At 50.0% G+C, this 16,068-nt stretch overlaps 1 protein-coding gene across 6 annotated transcripts in view; it reads left to right on the top strand.

The window, feature by feature from the left end:
* The window catches only part of Anks1a (ankyrin repeat and sterile alpha motif domain containing 1A), a 159,939-nt gene that overhangs the window by 120,966 nt on the left and 22,905 nt on the right, over nt 1-16,068 (top strand). For all 6 annotated transcript variants that reach the window (XM_041634895.1, XM_041634896.1, XM_041634890.1 and 3 more), the window contains one exon: nt 14,544-14,610. In XM_041634895.1, coding sequence (XP_041490829.1) covers nt 14,544-14,610 — 67 coding nt within the window. The remainder of the gene's footprint in view (nt 1-14,543; nt 14,611-16,068) is intronic.

A 16,068-nucleotide genomic window follows, 5' to 3' on the forward strand; every position in this document is an offset into this window, starting at 1 on the left:
GGAGTAGTCTGTGAGGCTGGACCGTCTTAGCTACCTGCTTTGAAATTGTCCTGAGCAGTTTGCAATCCAGAGCTGATGTTTGGGTGGTGTTTGCCTGTTTGTGGTGTTACCACAGTCTAGGTAGCTTCATTGTTGTGGGGCACTATTGTCTCCTTGTAGATCTCAAAGGTCACCGCTAGCAATGATCATGGTTCGCTGGAGAAAACTTAAAACATTTTAAATGTTGTATGTAGCAGATCTCTGAGCGGTTAAAGGACCATAATTTATTAAATACATCCCAGATATACAAACTTAGTTCCTAGTTACCTGCTTCAGATTCAAGCCTGAAATCTTATACAGGAAGCTAGATGAAGCCTATTTCTGGGATTAATAGTCTATGTGACCATTAATATCATGATAGTAGGTCTTTGATCATTTGTAGAAGTTTGCCAAAATAATTGTTTTATTGTCTCTCCTGAATTTTTTGTTTTTTTCTGCTGAGGCTGTTCTGTCCTTGATCACACCCAGACCAGTGCTGTTTTTTAACAGACAGGCATTAAATCTTTTAATTGCTCTGTGTATGAGTTTCTCCAGTGCTGACAGGGAATGATTGAACCATATTTGATTTTGAGGCCGGGGGGTGGGGGGTGGGGAGGAGTTGGTTAAGGTGTTTCCCAATGGCAAAGGGTTTCCTTGTCTGTCCCTTGTTGATCTGCACTCATTAGTCCAGTGCTGGCCTTCGTCATACCTTCTGCCTTTACAAGGCTAGAGCCTTCTATTTGAATTATCTCTAGAAAAATATTGTTTCTAGGAACACGTTGCCTACAGTCCCTTTTCAGATGACATTCCTTACCACAATTAAAACACTTAACATTTTGATTTTTCTTAAAAATTTAGAAGTTACTTCTGTCAGAATTAGCATCATAAGCTTGAGATCCAATGTAGGCGGTATTTCTAATCCATTCATCTGTTGGTCCTGATCTTGCCTTATCACCCTTTTCTCATTTTCAAAAGCCAGTGATTCAATTAATATTTGTCTACTTCTGAATCTGGTGCTATTCTATTTACAGCTGAAGCCAATCTTTGCGAAATCAGTGAAGTCTTCTTTTAGGCCTTGAATAATTTTAGCGAATGACTCAGACTTCTTTCCTGAGTCTTCATCCTGTCCTAAGCATTCAAAGCTGCTAAATGATACAGGGCCAAGGTGTGATCATCAAATTCAGGCTGTCTTTATAAGTTAGCACATTGGCCTTCACCAAGAACTGGACTTGGGAAATATCAATACCTCTAGCCATATTTCATTGCTCTATTGCCCTAGGTTCCTCTTTCCACTTTGTTCTCCATTGTGACTGAAGACCAGTATTGCTGTAGCTATATCTTTCCAGTCTTGGGGGATAATTGAGTTGCCCAGGAATTTAACATCTTTTCACATAGGGTGAATGCGTACATATGAAATGACCACTTCCTTAAATCTCCTTAAATGTAGTATTTCTATAGGATTCCGTTTGTCTGCTGTTCTCGCACAGTAACTGGTGAACTGAGGTTGCCCTCTATTCTTTGGTTCCATCGTGCAGTGCTGCAGTAGGCTCTCATCTGAATCCTTCTGTATCTGGATAGTTTTCCTATTTTCATTAGGTCTTTTAAGGCTTATATCTTATCAGTCAGTTTTTCATATTTGGCACACTTATGAAACCACTTTTTTGTTGTAATGGTTGTTTTGGGACAGGGTTTCTCTAGCTTTGGAGCCTGTCCTGGCACTCTCTCTTGTAGACCAGGCTGGCCTCGAACTCACAGAGATCCACCTACCTCTGCCTCCCGAGTGCTGGGGTTAAAGGCGTGTGTCACCACTGCCCAGCTGAAATTTAAGGATAAAATATGAATTATCAAACTGGTAGTAATTATAATTGGCATTATGTCAATCCCAGCTCACTTGGTTATCCCTTCATTTATTTTTTCCATCTCCAAAGCCATCTGTTGCGGCACTGTACCGAGTCCTAACTCCCTGCATTGTGGTATTTCCCATTCCTAATCTGGGAAAGAGTTTTCTTTGGACTTGCCAGGTGTCTCACCAAATCTGCTGTGGTGGCAGGGCTGTGAGGCACTTGGGGCTGGGTAGCGCAGCAGCAAAAGCTGAAGAAGCCCAAGCAGCTGCCATAGCCTAAGCAGCTGACACGCAGCGGCAGCCCAGGGTGCAGAGGCGGGCATTGCTCTGGGGGCAACTGCAATGGCAGGTTGAAGTGGTGGGTTTGGAAACAACTGTGGGATCTCATGCCACATGTTGGATGCCAAATGTTTTTATCTAATTGTTCTTTTTTACCAATAAAGACACGGGAATCAGATATTGGGGTGAAAACCTGCTAGATCAGAGAAGTCGAGAAGCAACCAGATGACTTTTTACCTGGAGACCCAGTAAGAGAGCATTTCTCCTTCTGTTCCAAACCAAAAAAGCCTGCAAATCTCTTAAGTCTTTCCCTTCTCCTTCCTGTCTGTCTCTCTATTCTACTTTCCCTGTCCTTCATAGTCTGTATGGCAAATTCTTGTCAACTAGTTACTGGTTCTGCCTCTGATCCAAGGTTAATTGTATTAACATGATCTTGAGGTTTCACGGTGCAAACAAACATCCCACAACAGCGGAGGACATTGTGAGCTCATGTTGAAGGGTGTTAGCGTCACAGGGTGAAGATGCAGCTGCTGGAATTCTAGGTGGGAAGACACCATGTCCTTCAGGGCGAGCCACTATTTGTTCCCTCCCCTTCCCTCTTTAGGGATGCTCCTACGACTTCCATGCCTAAGGGGCAGTTAGGATTTAACCTTATTAAAGGTTCATTTTTCCATGCGCATCTAGTAAACCGCCCAGGGTCCAGGGCCTCGCAGGAAACGTTTCAGAGGCCTGTGAGTATGTTGGGGCCAAGCCTATGTATGCAAGTGCCTTGACCTTGCTGTGTGCAACCAGGCCACCTCTGCTGCGAGAACTCAATGCAGTAACTTCGGGTGTATGGACTAGCGAGTGTGTGAAGTGCCAGCCACTCCATTTCACCCTGCTGCCTGCATGGAGGGGTTTTGGCTCCCATGCATGGATTAAGCTGAGGTGGGTGATAGCTAGCTGAAAGGCCAGCCAAGCACAAGCCTTGCCCTGACTGTGAAGATTTATTCTGCTACATCAGGAAGAGCAGAGACCAGACTGCTCCTGAGAGGCGTTGCAGAGTGAAGAGTGGGTGACTACAGAGGAGCAGAGGCCTGCAGCCTCTAGCCAGAGACCTTCTGCATCAGCAGGAATGGGACAGAACACTAGGTACAGATTGGCAGGAGCACCTTCACGTCTTCCTCCAAACCAGGCTTCCCTGCTTTTGCCCTGTTGCTGATCTCTGCTCTTCTCAGAATTCTCATGCATGGAAACTTTTCTCCGGGATGCCTTTGGGGAACAATAATGTCATTTCTGTGGGCTTGCATTCTTGGTGGGGCAGAGGCCAGGCTGGGTGTGGGTTAGCTCCTGTCCCATGGCTTGACCTTTTTCTCTTAGATAACCTTGGGTTGTCCTTGAGCTTCTGAATGATCTTTGAATTGCTTTTGCCCCTGTCCTGTGGTCTGCCCGGGTGGAGAGGACTCCACATGTTGAAAAGGGCTTAGCCTGATAACCTGTTTCTGTGCTCCCTGCTTGGGCCCTGGCCTGACTGAAGGCCGTTCTGGCTCACCACTTGCCATGTGTGTGGATGGAGGCTGGAATTAGGACTCCAGCAGCCTCTGGGCACAGAGCAGAGCCCAGGCTCTGCTGATGCCTATGTGCTCTGATGGGTAGCTCAACAAGCCAGACTGTGGCTGCTTGTACTGGACCAAGGTAGTAATCAGTGAAAGTAAACAGGTCTTCTCTAAAGGAGGAGAGGACTACTGCCTTGTGTTCTCCAGTCGGTGGAGAGGCTTGACTTCTAAGAAAAGCATCGAGAGGGATTGTGCTCCAGGAGGGTAAAGAAGGCGCTTGGAAAGTTAGTGCCTGCTGTGTATTTCAGTTCCCAGCTTCGGGGTGGGTGTTCTTGTCCATTGTCCCACTGCTTAGTGGCAGCTTCTGGCACAGCTGCTTCCGTGGGGTTCTTAGGGTAATTATAAGCCTTGTTAAAGAAGGAGGTCATTATTTTTAACGGAATACAAACATCTATTTACTTTTAACTATAGATGTGTGTTCTTTGAAAGGAACCTGGTCTTTCTCTCAGTGTGGCTCTGTTCAGTTTGTGTCCTCTGCCCATCTTTATGACCCACATCCACAATGCTTCTCTGACTGGAGCTGACAGTGTGACTTTCTTGTAAATAAAGCCAGCATTAAGCCACTTGTGAAGCAATCTGAGTATAGAATTCTTTCAGAATCTCTCAAACTTGTGTTTACCAACTGTGCTTCATGAAGAACACATTTTCCAAATCTTCCCTTTATTGAGTCTCTTTGAAGTATCCACTTGGTTGTTACAGAAACAGCACTTTTACTTGCTTCGTTACTTTTGTAACATTTAATTACATTTTCTTCTCTTTTTTCTCCCTGTGGGGGTGGGGGATGGGCTGGAGATCGCATCTACTAGGCACTTACTCTAATACTAACTATGGTCCTAGTTCTAAATTTCTTTTATTTCTTATTTATGTTTTAGACATGGTCCTACTATAGCCCAAGCTGGCCTCAGACTCTAGGCCCTCCTATTCAGCCTCCCAAGCACTGAAGTTATGGTTGTGTTGTGTCCCTTACACACACATGCACACACACGCACGCACGCACCAAACACTCATTCCCATCAGCAGATGTGACCGCCTTTAACAGTTTGGGTGTGGTTCCCAGCCATCCTCCGCTGTGGGTACTGTGAGCCTTGCAGTACCTGTCAGCTGCTGATGGAGGAGATGCTATGACCACACTTAGGAGCTGCTGCTACCATCTCTGTTGTCAGTAGCAGGCAGAGGGTCTCTAGTCAAGTACAAGCTCACTTGTACTTGTAGCTTGTAGTTGACCACAACTACAGAGCAGACTCCAGCGAAATGTGCCTGTCTTGTGACCTGCTGTGCAGCCGCAAACACAGCAGCCCTCACCTCCACCCTGCTGGGACAGCACAGGCCTGCACCTTCCCAAAGCTCTTACCAGGAAGGCCCTCCCTCACTGGGACACTTTGTCCTGAATGGAGAAGCCACCACCAGCTGTGTCCAAGAAGTGAGCGATTGTTGGGGAGTGGGGGGGGTGAACATTTCTGCTCTTCCGTCAGGTTTACTTTCTGAAGGAATTGGAATTCTGTTTATTTTAGAATGAGATGAATATAAATCATGGCAGCCTTTCTAACCACAGTAAATGAGTGAGGAGGGAGGGGTGTTGAACACTTGGCCTGGCATATGCCATTTACGAAGACTATAGATGTGTCCCAGAGCAAGAAGGATGGCATCCGGTCAGGTGGGTTACAGGGCAGGAAGTAGATGATGATCCAGCTCTATCCTACATTTTTTGTTTTTTGTTTTGTTTGTTTTTCCAGACAGGGTTTCTCTGTGTAATAGTCCTAGCTGTCCTGGAACTAGCTCTTGTGGACCAGGCTGGCCTTGAACTCACTGAGATCAGCCTGCCTCTGCCTCCCGAGTGCTGGGATTAAAGCTGCGCACCACTACCATACCATCCACATTTTTAAGGATTGGGCTGAGGAAGCCCTTAGGATTGCCTGCTTCAGCCCGGGAAGGCCCAGGCTGAAGCTTCCCAAGACAGTGCAGACCCACCTCTGGAAGAGGAACCGCAGAACCTCATCTTCTAGGGTGATGTGTAGTAGGCTTTCTTGGATCGCCAGCCGGAGACCTATTGTCAGTGATGAAAGCTCAGCCTTACCTCATGCTTTTCCCACCAGCTCTTTTAACTACTTTAACCTCTTTCTCCTCATCTGTGTTTTGCCTCGGGGCTTCTTACTTTTTTTTCATTCTGTTTGTCCTACTTTCTTGCTTACTCCATATCTAGCTGACCCCTGGCATCTCCCTCTCCTTCCCCCTCCTTCTCCTCTCTGCCCACCAGCCCCACCTATCCCTCCACTGCCTAGCTATAGGCCATTCAGTTTATTAGACTAATCAGCTGACTTAGGCAGGCAAAGCAACACACCTTTACGTCGTTAAACAAATGCAGCATAAGCAAATGCCCATCTTTATATAGTGAAAGTGATATTCCACAACAGTGATGTCATCAGGGGATAGTGGAATGACAGCAGGACCCAGGCCTCCCACACTCAGACTGGAAAGTGCAGGCTGTTCTCTGGCCATGCTTCATACAACAGCTCAGAACTTCCCAGCAGCCTCTGAAGAAAGAAACTGGGACTGAGACGGAACTAGCTGGGCATGCTAGTACATGCCGCAAATCCCAACACTGAGGAAACTTAGGCAGGAGTAGCTTGACGTTGAGGTCAGCCTGGGCTGCACTGTGAGACCTGAGGGGAGCAAGGAGAGGGGCGAGAAAAGTCATCGGCCATAGCAGTGATCTAGTAAGTGAGGAATTTTCTCATACTTTTTGGGAGTGTGTTAAGGCTCAGAGATGTTGAATAGCTTCTCCAAGATTCTACTCATGAGTGGAGAGAGGCAGAATTTGTCTGCTTTACCCACACCTGATCACTGCCTTTAGTGGTGTCCTTCCGGCAGATCTGAAGCCCTACCCTGAGCTTTCACACAGCAGAGCCTAGCCATAAAATAAGCTGGACAGGAAGTTAGTAGGAAATGACTCACCAGAGCCAGTGAAGCTCTGGGAGTGTGGATGTCACCGGTGGGCTGTAAGGAGGAGAGGTCAGCCCTCCCGCTCCTGTGCAGGGCTTGAGCTGTAATGTTTCCAAGGATATATAACCTCCTAAAGTAGGAAAGGGTTAGCCTGACAAGCCTAGCATGCCTGCACCTGCTCCCCTCTCCTTCCGTGTCCTGGGAGGGTTTGTGGATTTCAGGCTGTCAGGCATCTGAACTTGCTAAGAACTGAGTGTTCCTGCATGCTGCTTCCTCTGGTCTTATCGCTTCTGATGCAGGGATCAACTTCTTTGGCGTCTATGGGTCTGTCCAGTATCCTAGACTCTGCTTTCTTGAGAACACTAGTTTGGGTTTTCAGACAGCAGGGCCTGGAGAATGGAGACAGCGCAGCACAGCACAACACATAAGCCATGGGAGAGCCATGCTGTGTGCAGGGAAGGACAGGGATGAGGCTTTCCGCATCCTTTTCTTTGCATGGCCACTGTGGGGTGTGGCCTTGGTTCCATGCCCTCTGCTTGGCATGCCTTTGGTTATGTTATGACATGTTGAGCAGCAGAGTTCTTAACAGAGAAAACATGAGCCCATGTTGACTGTATAATTTGATATTTTCTAAAAGACTTGCTCCTAAAACATTTTCCCCCAGGATTTTGTTCCAAGTTCTGAACTACAAGAAACTTGAGTGACTGAGCTAGGAAATGCCTGAGGCCCGAGACCCTGGACCTGGGTCCTGTAAATGCCGTTTTGCTCAGCCCTGTGCATCTTAGCCCTTCATCCCTCTGTCATCTTAGCCCTTCATCCTCTGTCCATTTAGTAAGCCATGTTATTTTTTTTTGGTGTGTCTCAGGGTAAGTTGCAAACATTAGTACATTTCATCCCTAAACTTTAAAAAGTTGTGTCATTAGCAGTACATAATGGCACACACCTTGGTCCCATCACTCAGGAGCCAGAGACAGGTGGATCAGAATGTTCAAGGCCTACAGAGTTACAGGACAACCAGGGCTACAGAGAGAAACCTTGTTTCAAAAGAAAACAAAAGGAAATGAAAGAAAGAAAACTGTCATTAACTAGAGTTCAATAATTGTTTGTAGTCTGGACCGTGAAAGTGGGGTGATATATACTCAAAGACGTGCTTAGATCATAGCCGTCATTGCCTAAGCTTTGGCAGATACCACATTTGTGTAACCCCAAATTCCGTTAGTATGCAGAAGACGACTGTGACCCCAGAATGTTCCCTCCTGCCCTTCCCCCAGCGCTGCACCCTTCTCACAGGCCTTTTTCATCACAGCACACAGAGGACAGGAAAGTGAAGGTGACACCAGAAGCAGGATCCCCAGCCAATCCGGGACCTGTGCCCCACCTTAGGCTGTGTGACTTATCTTGTGTCCCTCCTACATGTGCCAAACACTAAGCATAAACTGGACCAGAACCCAAATGCGAAGTCTCATTAATCTTTTAGATAGTTGTCCCACTTTTTAAAGCCAAAGCCTGGCACATAACCCAGAGTTATGTGGCAAGCAATAATAAAGTTAATTGGAATCTAGGTCTTCCAATTTTTCTCTTTTCAGCAGTTTCCAGCAACTTTGAGTCAAAGACTGCTTCAGAGCAGGCCGTCCAGGCAGGAGGGGGCCCCGTGGCAACAGTTGCTTGTTTCCATGTGGCTTCTTCTGTCATGCCCTGTCATACCTACATATTTCCTTTCTGTTTACCTATTACTGTGACAAAAGCAGTCACGGTCTGAGGGTACAGCCCACCGTGGCAGGGAGAGTGTGGTGGTGGCAGTAGAGGCTGCAGGTCACACTGCATCAGAGTCAGGAGGCGGAGGCAGATGGGCACTGCTGCCCAGCTCACTTTCCTCCTTGATCAGTTCAGCCCAGCCCGTGGGGTGTCTTCTCTTTTTAGCCTCTATGAAAACACCCTCACAGACATACCCAGAAGTGTGTCTCACATGATTCCAAGCCCAGTCAGACTGACAAGCAAGTTAAGGATCACTGGCCCTGCCCCTGGGTGGAGCAGGGACCCATTGGAGGCGCTCCAAGGCTGCAAGAGCCAGTATCTGCAGTCCAAAGGTACAGGCTGGAGGGACGGGGCATCCATGCTTTCCTCCCTACCAGGCTGCCCCTCTATGTTGGGGGCCATCACAGAGGGCAGACATTTTGACAGACAGGACAAAGCACTTTTGAAATGGAGCAGCTCTTTTACCCCTTAGCCTGGAAGAGAAGGCAAGCAGCGAGGGAAGGGACATTGGAGTGAGGGGATACCACAATAAATACGGTATCCATCTGTGTGCCCTCCCGTGATGAGACAGATTGAGCTGAGAAACTGGAGTGAGGAGATACCACAATGAATATGTCATCCATCTGTGTGACCTCCTGTGATGAGACAGATTAAGCTGAGACTAACAGTCCCCTCTGAGGAGAAGTTGTCCATTGTACCCAGAGCTGCCAGCCTGGCCCTCTGGAGAAGAAGCCCTGAACCCCCTGGCTGTTCTTTACCATGTCCACCACAGAGTATCATCCCTCCCCCGCTTCTCCACGCCATCCTGGCCTCTTCTAAAAGCCATGGACAAGATTAGAAAACCAGAACAAATAATTTACTTCAGTCCATCTTTGTCTTTCCTTTGCCTTTTGCAGCTCAGTCTGGAAGGGTGAAAGCTGCCGTAGACCCGGGTAGGCTCTGGTAGACAGCTGGTACTGACCTTTCTGAGATGTTGAGTCAAAGCCCACTCAAGGCTGAGCGCCTATCTGCTCTGAGAGGCGGTCGAGCAACACAGAGGACCGTGAATTCTCATGGGACTCCTGGTCTGGGCGTGTCCCTGTCAGCATCAGTGGTCACATGGTGGGGTGGGGTGAGCCTCTGGCAGGTGAAAGGCTGTTGCCCGGTCCTCAGCACCTCACTCCTCCAGAAACACTGCTTGGTGCCTCTCAGGCCCAGTAGCAGGCTAGGCTGCTGGCAGTTAAGGATCTGCCAAGGCGTGGCACTTTGGATTCCTCCCTGGATGTGAGGCTCTGCCGGCTCCACAGTGAGCTCTACAATGGGCTGAGGTTCGGCAGGGATGGTGAAGAGTTGGGAGGCTGTAAAAATAAGGGAAGGAACTCCAGACAGACCCAGAAGCCACAGCCGGTGTAGGTCACCCTCCCTGTGTTCTCCATTTATGTAAGCGCGGTTCCATGTTTAGTTGCCAGCCTGGGGAGAGCTCTGAACAGTAGAGATCACTGCCATCACAGGGCCTGAGCATCACCAAGACACCAGCTCTGTAGAAGACACATGGTGAGGTCTGCGGCCCTGAGACAGCACCCTCCCCCCCCCCCATGGTTCTTGGCTTCGCTGGGATATACCATTAAAACTGTTAAAAACAAGAGAGCCAGACAGGTTTCTGGGAAGTTCATAAGTGGGGGATGGAGGAGGGAGGTGAGCACCTCCAGCTCTGTAGGACAGACCTGAGGACACTAGCATATTCTTTCCGACTCCCAGGGAATGTGTGTGGGAATGCTCCCCAGGCAGCAGGAAGGAGCTGGGCAATGTCAGTAGCCAACTCTGGGGCTCTCCAGAAACACCGCCTTTAATAATTACACTTAGAATAGGAAGAGGAAGCAGTTCCTCCTCCCCGTAGAGTCCTCAGCATCTAGGCACACACCTGACTGGTGGCTGTTGTCTGATTGGCTTGGTCCCAGATGGAACCTCTGGACACAGTGTTGCCTTTAACTTGTCCTCCACCCAAAAGGGAAATTTCCCACGGGCCCAGGAGCAGGAGCGCACTGACCGTCCAGGGTGCCCCAGGGACTGCCTGCACCTCACACGCTTCCTGGCACGCACACAACACTCGTCAGAACTTGAGGAGGTTTCCTTCCACTCCAGCGGTTGTTAGAAAAGCACAGTCTCCTCTCAGTGGCTGGACAGGCCCCCTCCCATGGGCAGCTGCAGGCAGGCAGGCATCCAGGGTCCTGGGGGCTCTGTGCAGAAGTCAGCAGCATAGCCAGTGTTTGCTCCCAGCCATTTGGGAGTGTGTTTTGTACAGCCCTGGCAGGGGAGCCACCTGAACAGAAGCATCCTGAACATTTGCTGAAATGGGTCATTTCCATTTTGTTTGGTTTTGCTTTGTTGAGACAGAGTGTCTCTGGGTAGCCCTGGATGTCTTAGAACTAGCTCTGTAGACCAAGCTGGCCTCGAACTTAGAGATCCACCTGCCATTGCCTCCTGAGTGCTGGGATTAAAGGCATGTGGCACCACTGCCAGGCTTTAAAACATTTTTTAACACAAGAATTTTCCCTGTGACCGCTTCCAGGGCCTTATCTTAACTAACACGGGTAGACATTCTCTGGTTGCAGCACATGAGGAGTGCAGTACCGGCCATTGCTCCAGAGTCACTCATGTGAGCAGCAGACCTCCCCCTCCCTTGAAAGCCGACTTCTGGGAACACTCATTTCCTCAGCATTCCCTGTTCAGTTAACCCACCCCGCGTGCGTGGGGTGGCGTCCGCCTGCCCCTTGCCTCTCCTTGCTCACCAGAGCTGCAGGTGCCGGGTCCTCTGCTTCTGGGCTGTGCGTGGAAGCAGGGAAAGCAAAGCCCAGCCCCTGTGACTCCACAGTCCTACTTAAGGCTGCCTGGAACCCTTCCCAGACACCCATGTCACCTCTGTAGGTTCCAGTTGCTGTCGGAAGACTGGCCTGTTCCTGCAGGTCCTCCACACACTGGACCCTTCAGCGTGGCAGCTCACAGGGCTGTGTCCACTGGCATAGGCGCACAGAACAGTGCGGAAACCCTGGCTTGTGCCAACCTCCAGACACCTGTGGGTGGTTCTGGGGTCAAGCAGCACTCATGTCAAATGGCCCTCTGGGAAATCTCAGGAATAGGAGAATACACGGGACCACCACCCACTGCTGCCCTCTCTCCATGGTACGGACTGTGACTTGGACAATGACTTTTCATTGCTAGGCCATCGTAATGGAAAGTGCCTGCTCGTTCACTCGTTCACTCACTCACATGTGCCGTGCTCGGGGAAAAAATGCACTTGACTTCACTCTTGGGGACCCTACCGTAGATGTCCCCATCTTCCCACTCTGACACCACCTCGGGAATGAAGGTCGTTCTCCCCCATGTGGTCTCCCTCCTTGAGCGCCTGGCTCTTCTACAGATGTTCTAGAAAGAAAAAGGAAGGCGAGGGAGCAGGATTTATTGAGTAACTGCTGTTTGCCTGGCTGTGAGGTGTCTATAATTAGATCAGGTAACCCAGGCTTTGAGAACTGGCCCTGAGGTGTCTTCTAGGCTGGGCCAGGCGAGCCTCTCCAGGAGCCCCCGTGCTGGAGTTACATACAGAAACGCTGTAACTCTAGGGAAGACAAATGTCACAGATAGATGCCCTGCAGAGGAAAGGAGCTGACAGCATGCATTGTTGAGCTCCGTTCCTGGAAGACCTTCAGCAGAATTGCTGAGGATGGGAGCAGGGGTTCTGTGACCTGCCGCTGGCTCTGCCTCCATGCACACGCAGGTGTCATATGTAAGTGCAGCAGGCACTCCCATGCTTCATCACGGTGCATTTGTGGAGGTCAGAGGCCGACTTCACCTTCCTCCTTAAGACACTGCATTCCAGGCTAGCGAGCCAGTGAGCTGGGGACTCTCTTGTCCCTACCTGCCATCTTAGTCGGTGCTGAGTTTACAGGTGCAGCTCCCACATCCGTTATTACTGTCATTATCCACGAATCTGTGGGATCCTTACTCGGGGCCACACATTCGCAGACAGCACTTCACCACCGACCCACCTCCCACTCAGCTGTGACTTTTAGCACACACACAGAAGTGACCCCAGTCACGTGCTTGTAAATGTGCACAAGACATGTGCGGAACCGCTCATTGCAGCCCCGGCAGTGCCAGCAACTGTTAGACACGTAGTTGGAGAGCTGCTCTGTCAGTGTGGCTCATTTCGAGAACAAAGCTCCAGAACTTGGTTAATGGGAAAAGCAAGATATGTCTGCGGGGTGCAAGAGCAGGGCTGTCTGTATGTTTGCCCGTGTCTGGGAAGTGATCTAAAAGGGTGGACAGGAAAGGTAATGGAAGGCAAGCAGGAGGCATGCTGGTCTCTGAATAGTCTTGTAGTTTCTGACGTACACATCAAGGGCCAGGCATGGTGACTTGCTGGGTGGGCAGAGCCAGGATCTCTGAATTCAAGGCAAGGCTGGACTGTGTAGTGAGTTCTAAGCCAGCCATGGTTACACAGTAAGATCCTGTCTCAAAAGTAACACGAGTCAAAATATTTTTGGGGCCAAGCAGTGGTGGCACACGTGCCTTTAATCCCAGCACTTGGAGGCAGAGGCAGGTGCATATCTGTGAATTCAAGGCTAGCCTGGTCTACAAAGTGAGTTCCAGGACAGCCAGGACTGTTAGATGGAGAAACCCTGTCTCAAAAATTTAAAATATATATATATATATATATTTTTTTTTTTTTTTGAGTGGGATGAAGAGATGGTTCGGGGTTTAAAGGCACTTGCTGCTGGCAGAGGACCTTGGATTTGATTCCCAGCACCCATGTGGTGGCTCATAACCATCTGTACTTCAGTTCCAGGGCATGCTGTGCCCTGTGCTGGCCTCCACAAGCATCAGGCACACATGTGGTGCTTAGACATTATTGCAAGCAAAACACCCATACACAATAAAAATATTTATTTGACCCTCAAGTTTAGGCTTTAGTAGGCTGGAACCCTCATAGGAACAGAGGACAGTGAGCACAAGCTGATTTCCATTGCGCATCTCCTGTGAGCATGGTATAGAGTTAATCCAGTCTCTATGTATTTACATCCCAGACTTTAGAGGTTGATGGTCTTTTCCTGACTATCTGGGTCAGCACCTGAAATCATGTAGGGACACATGTGGCAGCTGTTTACTCCAGGGGCAGTGCAGACCCACCCTGGAACTGCCTCTCAAGCACACATCCCCGCCACAGTCTGCGCATAGGCTGCTTTACTTCACTTGTGTCCCTGTGCTTTCTGACTGAGCTCCAGCTGAGGATGTGAGCTGGACTGGCCTCAGGGAGAGAGAAGGCACTTAGTCTGTGCTCCCCTGGGTGTCAGTTGCACGCCCTGTCTGCCAGCTGGAGGCCAGCTGGGAGTTGTTTTTCTGATTGTCAGACCCAGGCTCCTTACTTGCACTTAGGGGAAGAGCATCCAAGCCTTGGTACAAAAGGTCCCTCTTTTCATGGCTTTGGAAGAAGCTGTGAATGAGCTCATTATCGCTGCAGCCCAAGAAAGGGGGACAGGCGATCCTTGTCTGGCTGTCTAGACCTACCCCTGGCCGAACACACTGGACTGAGGCGCAGATGGGGCAGCTTGATTCCAGCCCCCAGTAAGCAAAGCCAGGTGCTGAGACAGGTGGTCCCTACCAGGGGCTGTGCTGAGGCCATTTAGCTGCTTTGAGGCTCACTGTCTCTGCTGTGGTCCAGAGGAAGGTCAGTGTTGATGTCTGTTTTCCCCCAGTGCATGCAAAACTTCATCTAGCCTGCCATCCAGGGCTACACAGCCCCCTCCCACACACACACCTCAGGGCTAGCAGTAATGGCCACCTCTTATCTGCATCGTGCTCACGGTCTGCCAAGCATGACTCTAGGTGCTTGGAGCATAACAGAGCAAAGTTGGCACTGTGTCCTCGGGAAACCCCAGTTCTGCCGACGAGCAGTGACTAGTACAGACCACTGGGCTGGAGAGTGAGGCTTCCGAGTCCAGGAAAGGGGTCGCGTCTTCATCCTCAGTCCACACCATCCTGCCTTAGACCCTGGGAGGGTAGCTAGGTGGGGCTGGCCTTGAGCTGGCAATGCTGACCCCGAGTTAACCCCCTCTTCTACTCTCCTCCTTCTGTTTCAGATTGAGAAAATCATGAGCTCGATTGGAGAAGGAATTGACTTTTCTCAGGAACAGCAGAAGATCTCAGGTACTGTACTGCTCCCCACCTTGTAAAAACACAGGCCTCTCCCTGGCCCTGGCAGCCTCAGCTTCTTCTCTGACCCAAAACAGACGTCTGTAGGAGAAAGGGGCCAGCCTGGGCCACGCCCTGCTCTGGACCTTAAGGAGAAACGGCCCTGCATTCTGGGGGCAAGTGTATGGATTGAACGTGAGGCTGGCTGTGAAGAAAAGGGGTTGTAATGTGGCTGTCCGGTCGCTCATTGCTTCGGACTTCATCAGAATGGCCACACTGGGGTTACTTCCTGACGTGGCCCTGGCACCAGCTGGTCCTGAAAACATGGCCCCATATGCCTTGTTTACTACTCTGGCAGTCTGGGCTGGGTGAGTGTGCTCCCTGCCAGCACTTGTCAGAGTCTCCGGGATCTCTCAGTCTTCTGCCCGTGTTACCCAGATCCCCACAGAACAGGCCACTCTGTTCATCCAAGCCATTGGGGTAAGGTCTGTCTTGCTTTTCCTTTTTGTGAAATGGGCCATCATGCCAGGTTTCTTTCTCAGAAGAGAGGTCCCTAAAGTGCCCCAGAGCCCTCCTTCAGACCCCAGAACTAGGCCATCTCGGAGGAGGCCCAGCCTCCCTTTCTGATGAGTGTGCCCCCTCTCCAGGGTTCCGTGCCTGCACCTCCTTTAGCACTGACCCAGCAGTCTTCCTGGCCCTTCCCGGTCTTAGACATCCTTGCCTTGCCAAGAGGCCTGATGGAGGCGGGACGGGTCCTATGCACATTTGAGAAAGGAAATGGGCTTTGCTGGGCAGAGTCTGGGATCCTGGAGCCGCACTGCCCTGAGTTCAAATCCTGGTTCTAAATACAGACTCCAGGGCAAGTCATTCATTTCATCCTACCTGAGTGCCAGGCTCCTTCCAGCACCTCTTAGCCGCTTACCGCATAGTAAGCGCTTGAGTGAATGGAAGCCATGCCCATTTCTATGACACTGAAGCTAGATACCCAAATCCCCAAAAGACATGTCTTACAACTGCTTCATGCCTCTGCCAGCTACCAGCAGTCCATCACACTAACAAAGGCCTGCCCTGTAGAGACGATAGCCTGGCTTCCTTCTGTTTGTACTCCCCATTCACTATTGAGTAGCTCCGAGTGTAGCCTCCTAAGGCCTGGTCCCTCTGGACACAATGCTGCCGGTGCCGTGTGGTTCCTGTCTATCTGTGACCTTTTCCCCCTCCCTGGCTGTCCCTTGCTGAGGGTCCTACTCTAGGTGTGTGCTCCCTTGCCTGGCCCCTGCGTCCTCATCTGAGGAGCAGCAGGTGCAGTAGCCTCGCTTTGCCGTTTTTTTGCTGAACAGGACAACGTTCCCTAAAGGGACAAGTTAACTTAACTGTGGGTTGTGTTGCCCCTGGTCCCCTCTCCTGGTTGTTCTCAAAACTGCCAGTCCAAGTTACAGGCATGATTATTCTGTGCCTGTAAGAGTTTCCTGCCCC

This window comes from Microtus oregoni, unplaced genomic scaffold (genome assembly GCF_018167655.1).
Source record: "Microtus oregoni isolate MIOR12 unplaced genomic scaffold, Mior012 000046F_ref0000063, whole genome shotgun sequence".
NCBI classification, from domain to species: domain Eukaryota; kingdom Metazoa; phylum Chordata; class Mammalia; order Rodentia; family Cricetidae; genus Microtus; species Microtus oregoni.